This window comes from Nicotiana attenuata, unplaced genomic scaffold (genome assembly GCF_001879085.1).
Source record: "Nicotiana attenuata strain UT unplaced genomic scaffold, NIATTr2, whole genome shotgun sequence".
Classification (NCBI taxonomy): Eukaryota; Viridiplantae; Streptophyta; class Magnoliopsida; order Solanales; family Solanaceae; genus Nicotiana; species Nicotiana attenuata.
This window is the reverse complement of record NW_017670404.1, coordinates 754,846-762,756: the sequence shown is the minus strand read 5'-3', so window position 1 is coordinate 762,756 and position 7,911 is coordinate 754,846. Positions and strand designations below refer to the sequence as shown.

General features: G+C 36.6%; 1 protein-coding gene across 2 annotated transcripts; it reads left to right on the top strand.

Moving 5' to 3' along the window:
* The first annotated feature begins 1,543 nt into the window (after window positions 1–1,543).
* LOC109238940 (U-box domain-containing protein 35-like) lies at window positions 1,544–7,258 on the top strand. Of its 2 annotated transcripts, none has more exons than XM_019405438.1 (8): window positions 1,544–1,953; window positions 2,574–2,668; window positions 2,995–3,116; window positions 3,211–3,417; window positions 4,299–4,551; window positions 4,655–4,750; window positions 5,559–5,987; window positions 6,253–7,258. In XM_019405438.1, exons 1-8 carry the CDS (start codon window positions 1,791–1,793, stop codon window positions 6,976–6,978), a joined length of 2,091 nt encoding a protein of 696 aa, XP_019260983.1. In that variant the 5' UTR covers window positions 1,544–1,790; the 3' UTR covers window positions 6,979–7,258. The 2 variants fall into 2 exon arrangements, with proteins under 2 accessions (XP_019260983.1, XP_019260984.1); XM_019405439.1 differs by having other exon boundaries at window positions 1,832–1,957.
* Window positions 7,259–7,911: the final 653 nt, after the last annotated feature.

The following is a 7,911-nucleotide window of genomic DNA, read 5'->3' as shown; positions in this document are numbered from 1 at the left end:
TGTTCGTTGCAGTGGAGACTCGAGGTAAACCTGATGCAGCCTTCGCGGTCCTCGGAGTCACCTTCAATTGTACTTATTTCCATATGTTCCTTTTGTTCGGAACAGTGATGTATTTATTTTGTATAACTACTCTTAGAAAAACTTATGACTTGTACTACCGGTTTTGGGAATGGTAAATTATTTAGAGAAATTTCGTTTTAACTTAATAAATATCAATGTTATTTCAGTTAATGTTAGGCTTACCTAGTTTAGAGACTAGGTGCCATCACGACTTCTTCGGAGGGATTTTTGAGTCGTGACAAAAAGATTAGCTAAAGTTGGGATCAAGAACCCTGCAACTCTGAAACATATAAAAGGCCGATATTATGGACTCAATCACCTGCCATGCTGACCATTTATATATTATATGATATTAATAGATGCATCTATGAGATGGTCACATGTGCTTTTAATTACCATGATAACGTAATTTGTAATTATTAGGTTACATGCTCAAATAATTTGATTAAGAACACAATTTTCAGATTATGCAATTAAGACAATTCGTCTTGATAATGTTGGTGAATTTACATCCCATTTATTTAATAATTATTGTATATCAACTGGGATAACAATTGAACATCCGGTGCATACGTTCATATTCAAAATGGTCTAGTGGAATCATTCATTAAACACCTTCAATTAATTACTAGATCAATGCTTATAAGAATAAACCTCCCATCTTGGTGTGGAGTAATACTATTTTACATGCAGCAGCTCTTGTGCAGATCAGGTCACAAGTTAACTTAAATGTCCCCACTACAATTGGTTTATGGTCAGGAGCTAAATATTTGAATCTGCGTATATATTCCAATTGCTCCACCACAACGCAGAAAGATAAGTTCCCTAAGAAGATTGAGGATATATATTGATATACACAACACTAAGGGAAGAAAATAAACAACTGAAAAAGATATAGATTGGAATAGGTCGTCTGTGAGATATCAAGTAAAGTTTTCATGAGGAGGAGTATAATATGCATCGTACTATTTTCTTCTTAACCAATATTTTATCCCAATTGGATTTTCCTAGTAAGGTTTTTAATGAGGCATCACTTAATGTGTATTACAAGATATATGTACTCTTTTTCTTTTACTATACTTTTTGCACTGAATTTTTCCTGATAAGGTTTTAACGAAACACAATATTTTTTAAATGAACATCCAAGGAGTAGTGTTATAAATCCGATGAATGTGGATGTCCCTTCCGTAACTTTTTTGATAATTCACGTACCAAATGAATGAACCCATTAATTGTGGTAATTTGATGAGACATTTGTAATTATAAATAGAGCACTTTTGGCTCATAAATTATATACTTGAAATCCGAAGAAAAGTCCTCTCCTCCTCCCTATATATCTGTGGTCTACTCTTGTTTAATATTGATCTATTTTCCTTTTATTTTATAACATTACAAAAAATAACTTGGACCAAAATGTAGTCTTCATTTGGTCAAACACTCTGAAAAAATGTACGGAGGGAGACGCAAAGGCAGGTTAGCCACCATTTTTGGCGGCAAGACAATCTTTTGTTTAACACCAATGACATTTGATGCTTTGGTTTCGAACTGTTAAGATTCCACGTAGAAAAGAATAGAGACTTGTTTTTTCTTCTTCCGTTTCTCCATTAAGATTCAGAAAGGAAAAGAGAATAACTCTTTTTGGTAGTCACAAGATTGAATACCTTCCTCGGAATATTATTCCGCACAAAAAGGTTAACAATTTTGTTGTTGTTGTTGTGAATGAACAGAAAATGCCTTTGTCATTTGTGTCCGATGATGGTTGCCACCCCACCATCGTGGCCATTGATAAAGACAAGCACAGCGCCTCTGCTGTCAAATGGGCTGTTGATCATCTCGTGATAAGCAATCTGACGCTTGTGTTAGTCCATGTTCGGATCAAGAACTCAACAAATCGTAGGTACCCTCCCTCTTTCATCATATTTTCCTCTCCTTTAACTTTATCGCTCTTTTTTCATTTGATTGTTCAATTGAATCAAGAACTTTCATTATTTCAATATAGTCTCATCATGGTATCCTGTAATGCTGGTTTTCTTAATTTCTCAAGCTGGTAATGTAAAAGAACTCATTTGGAAAAAAAGGATTAGAAGTTTATATCTTTTGCAGCATTCAAGCTAGGCATCGAATGCAGAGATGGCAATGGGGCGGGGCCGGCAAATCATAAACACAATAGGACCAGACCGGGGAACTCTTATCTGGGCAGCGGGTCTGGACGGGTTAAAACTAAGTATTCTCTGAAAATCAAAAGCAGGGGCATGTTAAATGAAAATTAACAATTTTTACTGTTGAATGCACCCATTTCTTGAACCTGTTTCTCATAAAGTTGGGTATAAAAGAAGACTTAAGAAGGCGGGGCGAGTTAAAAATAGAGAGAAATGCTAAGAGGGTAGGGTGGGTGAAAACTTTTGCAGTGTAAGGCTTCACCCGCGTTGCTCCGTTTGCTTCCCTAATTGAATGTTAATGACCTACGCCTTCTTTTTGTATTATTTATGATGGTATTTCTGCTTACTTTGTAGAGAATGGTATTGTTCAAGGTTCAAATCGCGGATTGAGTGATCAAGATACTCATAAGGTCTTTACACCTTTCAGGGCTTACTCTGCACGTAAAGGGGTACGTTAATCAATTAAGTAGACTAGAATACATAAAAACAAGTACATGTGGTGCTTTTGAGAAACTGCATATTAAAGTTAGAACTTGTATCTTTCTTATCGTATTATCATGCTATCTTTCATTCAATTGAATCCTCCAAAACATTTTAAAAGAACTTGTTTGTTACTATGAGGGATCATATCTTAGCGTAAATGCATTTTGCACCATTCGAGCAATATATTACGTACCTACATAACATCTTACATAACAAAGTGGGAAAAATAGGTTTATATCACTGTGGAATATTGTTGATTAAATCTAACTTCAAGTTCAAATGATGGGTGAAGATAGCAGTGAAGGAGGTTGTCATTGAGGATATTGAAGTGTCTAAGGGACTTCTAGACTATATTAACAGCCACCGCGTCACCAACATTGTTCTTGGTGCATCATCAAGGAGTGCTCTTTCCAGGTTTGTATGATCAATTACTTTTTCCCTTGCTCATACTCCCTTTGATTTGTGGATAAATAACTTAAGGATGGTCTTTCTCTTTTTTTTTTTGCAGGAAATTTTGGAGTCATGATGTGCCAACTATCATAAACAAGTCTGCACCAGATTTCTGTACTGTATACGTGATTTCGAAAGGAAAGCAACAGTCAGTCAGACCAGCAGCAAAACCTTTTGTTAGTTCTTTGTCAGCAACGCTACCATCTTCCCAACCGTGGTCAGCAGCTAGGCTAAGTACTTACTCTGAATCATCAGATGTATCCAGGTACCAAATAACTGAGGATGTATTCTGGTCAACCTTCTTTTTAGTTTTGTTGAGCTTGGGAAAAGCTCGCGCACTGACTGCTTATTGTCCTTAACTTTGAGGAATTTACTGAGAAAAATATTCGGTAAACATTTCAATGAAATATGAGCTGTCTGAGGACAGGTTATGGCATGGCAGCTGGCCCTGTTCCTTATGACTTTGGGTGAGGGAATCAGAAAGGATAAACCAGGAGAGCAGACTTTCAGCGAATGGAAAAGTGAAAGGTGCTTCTCAGCTAGTGTCAGGGTCGGGGTCACTGTAGTGGCTAGGGCGAGTCTTCCTACACTACTTCACCAAATTGGTTGAAGCAATACCAATAGCCTTAACATTGGGCAGTTACTTTTGAGCCCAAGTGCATTCAAACTAGCTAGCAGATGAAAACAGAAATGGAGCTGCATCTACTGTTTGTATGCTTGTCTTCAAGAATGAATTAACCAAAGAATATCACTTTAAATTCTCATGATGTTATTAGGTATCCGAATTAAACCCCAAGAATCACCGGTAAACTTGTCATGACTTACGCAAAATGAATCATAAAGATGTTAATATCAACGCCATTGAAATGTCTTTTTGTTATTTTTTTTTCCAAATATTTTACTATGAAGACATAGTTTGTCATTATACACAATCTTATCCAACATGGCTAAGTGAAAGTAAGTTCAAGCAGTGTCCCTAGTTTATACTGCAAATCATTAGCTTCTATTTGTTGTATCACCAGCTTATCTTAAAAGTTTGACTGTTGAAAAACTGCATAGAGGAACAGCTTAAATTCTGACGCTCTATCAAAGATGGTGATAATTCTTTTTTGTGTTGAGCTTTAATAAACTAATGCTACAAAACAGGTCAATATATTCGAGGCCAGAGCAAAATATTGTAGGTTCTGAAATGATGAAGCCCAAAATTGGACCATCTAATGCATCAATGGGCAATCTTGATATTCATACTAGAGAGCCCAAGAATTCATGTAGCCGCAGTTCTCCGTCCGATGATAGAGGTCTCTTTGCACCTCTTAGCCATGGATCAGTGGATATCACAACTCAAAATCTTGATTTCACTCAAGTTTCAGTAAAAGACAATTGTAGCTCCTCATATTCAGTAAGTGAAATATGAATAGACAGTCTTAACTATTTTGATTGTTGTGAAAGAAAAACCAGTTTCATTTAGTAATATATTCTTCATCATCAATTGCTATATGCAGTGGGAAGCTGAGATGAACAGATTAAAGCTAGAGCTAAGGCAAACCTTGGATATGTACAACACAGCTTGCAAAGAAGCTGTCTCGGCAAACCAAGCGGTATAACTTTTTAAGTGTCTAGAACCGCAAGATTAAAAGTCATTTAAATTATTAGACAAAAGGCATGTAAAAACCAGCCTTCATCAAATTAAAGTTCCTAACTTGTGTTTTCTAGGTATAAACTTAGAAATTCCGGAGACGCACTTTGAAAGAGATAATAGGGCTAAATGCTAGTCTATGTTGCGCGGACTCTCCAAAATGCTGCCGCACCCGTGTTAGATCATCCAAAAATACACTACTTTTGGAGGATCCGAAACACACCAGATGACATTTTCAGAGTGTCCAAGCAACATAGATGCTAGTGATGCCTGAAATCTGTTTCTTCAAAGTTAACTAGCATTTGTGGAAGTTAATATTCAGTCCATTGTTACTTTGATTTTTTTTTTTTTTTAAACAAGGCAGATATCTAGATCAGGTCGGTTCCATGTTTCAACTGAACTTGTATAGTAAATTAAAAATAATAATAAAGATTCTTGGGGCAACCAACGCCAGGACCACATGGCTGCATCCAAGCAACACCATAAGATCAAGACTTATGTATAGAAGAATGATAACACACATATTATCAATTCAATGTAGGAATTAAAGAGTAATACGTGCATTTTTAATCGTGTGTAAGTTTCTGAACAAGTTGTTACTGTGTCTCTGATCCCACACAAGCCCTCTGAAACACGAATTGGAAAGTATGAAGTCTTTCTTAATTAGCTTTCTCCCTCTTCTTATCCTTGGATATGTTTCACATGTTTCATGCTAAGTATCGTTTTTTCTAAATATCGGAGTTACATATGTAATGTCTTCTAATTTTCAGGCTAAAGAGCTTCATCAATGGAAAATGGAAGAATCAAGTAGGTTCAAACAAGCCCGTATTTCTGAAGAGGCAGCTCTCGCTATTGCTGAGATGGAAAAAGCGAAAGGCAGAGCTGCCATTGAAGCTGCTCAAAAAGCACAAAAGTTGGCTGAGACAGAAGCAAAAAGAAGAAAGTATGCGGAGTTGAAGGCCAAGCGAGAGACAGAAGAAAAGAATCTAGCATTAAATGATCTATCTCGGAGCGATCTCTGCTATAGGAAATACACAATAGAAGAGATTGAGGCAGCCACCAAAAACTTCTCAAATTCAGAGAAGATTGGTGAAGGTGGATATGGCCCTGTTTACAAAGCGAAACTTGATCACACACCCGTTGCCATTAAAGTTCTGAGATCCGATGCTGCACAAGGGATGAAACAGTTCAAGCAAGAGGTATGTTATCTCTCCAATTTATTGACAGAACTTGATTGATCTTATGATGCATATTATGAATATAAGGTATAAAACATATTTTTCGTTTGGCTGAATAACTTTCTTCTTTATTGAATTCTGTGCATAATTGTAAATACTTAGTTGATGGACTTGAGTAGGGAGTTTTCACAAGCCAAATGCCGTTGCACATTTTCTTGCAAATTTTGACTTTTGGATGGAAATTATTAGGATTACCTTCTCATAGAATAGGCTTTGTCATTTACAGGTTCAAGTCCTCGGTCTCATGAGGCACCCAAATATGGTTCTACTCTTAGGTGCATGTCCCGAGTATGGATGTTTAGTTTATGAGTTCATGAATAATGGCAGTCTGGAAGATCGTCTGTTCCGGAAAGGTAACACCCCTCCAATCCCATGGGAAATTCGGTTTAAAATTGCTGCTGAGATTGCTACAGGGCTCCTATTTCTTCACCAAGCAAAACCCGAACCTCTTGTCCATCGTGACCTTAAGCCAGCGAACATTCTTTTAGACAGCAATTATTCGTGCAAAATAAGTGATGTTGGGTTGGCAAGGTTAGTTCCACCATCTGTAGCAGATTGTGTTACACAATATCACATGACTTCAGCTGCAGGAACGTTTTGTTACATTGATCCTGAATATCAACAAACAGGAAAGTTAGGGACTAAATCAGATATATATTCACTTGGTGTGATGTTGCTTCAAATTATTACTGCAAGGCCCCCAATGGGTTTAACACATCACGTCGAGAGGGCCATTGAGAACGGAACATTTGCAGACATACTAGATCCAACAGTGCCAAACTGGCCAATGGAAGAAACTCTTAACTATGCAAAATTGTCACTCAAGTGTGCTGAGCTGCGGAAGAAAGATCGACCTGATCTTGGTTCGGTGATATTGCCTGAGCTTAATAAGCTTAAAGAACTCGGAATGAATAGCAAGCCAAGTACATGTATCAGTGTTAATCCTGTTTGATTTTCTTGAAACATTTACTCAACACACAACATCAAACAGGTTGGTAGTGCCTCATCATAAACAACGGTTGATCATTGTAGTTTCCACTCTTTTGTAATGCTGCTATTCTTTTTCCTCACTATTTTAATGTTTAATTATTCACTTCCATCTGGAGGAAAGAACTCCAATTATATTTTTCCTAAAGCAGATTGATGTCACAGAGATTCGCGTGTAAACTATTCGAATTGTAAGTTTATTATTTTCTAAGCATTCATTTAATGGTCAAAACTCATTTGGCTGATGCATGTGCCCCCTATTGCTGTTAAGAAGGTCTAATTCGGAAATAGGAATACAGAAATTAACTTTCTCTGATTATATTCCTACGTAACCTACAAGCACGGGAGGAGGCAGGATTGGTGACCATAGGATCCAAAGAATGTTAATGTTAAAATGTCCATCTTAAGTCGAACTCATGACCTAAAACTCATGGCCTATTCTTAGTATATTTTTTGTCTGATTTATGGTCCACCAACTTTGCATTATTAGTTTTCGCATGCACCATATTTTTTCAATTCCAACAGTTAAGTCTAACCGTAACGATGCAGTAAACTTCCAAGCACTTTATAGGTGTCAACTAAGAATATGAATCTAGGAGTGCTGCTCCAAAATAGTTTATTTAATTATTTTAAAATTAACGTAAATCTTTTACTCTTACGATATAAAAATGACAAAAGTGTTACAAAACTTAGCTCGATGTCTAATATAAAACAGAAAGATAGACAACAATGTAGAGAGAAAGAGAGAAGAGAATCTATTTCTTCCATGTATTCAAGTGTATTACAAAATGGCTTCTCATCCTCTATTTATAGTACTACATAGAGGTATACCAAAAGAATTCCATAAATATGTCATTAAGCTTTTGAGATCATGGAGGAAGATCATGGGGGAGATCAT

Bases quoted from the DNA above. Each gene is read 5' to 3' on its own strand.
- LOC109238940 (XM_019405438.1), top strand. From the start codon at position 1,791: ATGCCTTTGTCATTTGTGTCCGATGATGGTTGCCACCCCACCATCGTG. The intron at 4,552-4,654 runs GTAAGTGAAATA...TGCTATATGCAG, and splicing joins ATTGTAGCTCCTCATATTCA to TGGGAAGCTGAGATGAACAG. The intron at 4,751-5,558 runs GTATAACTTTTT...TCTAATTTTCAG, and splicing joins CTGTCTCGGCAAACCAAGCG to GCTAAAGAGCTTCATCAATG.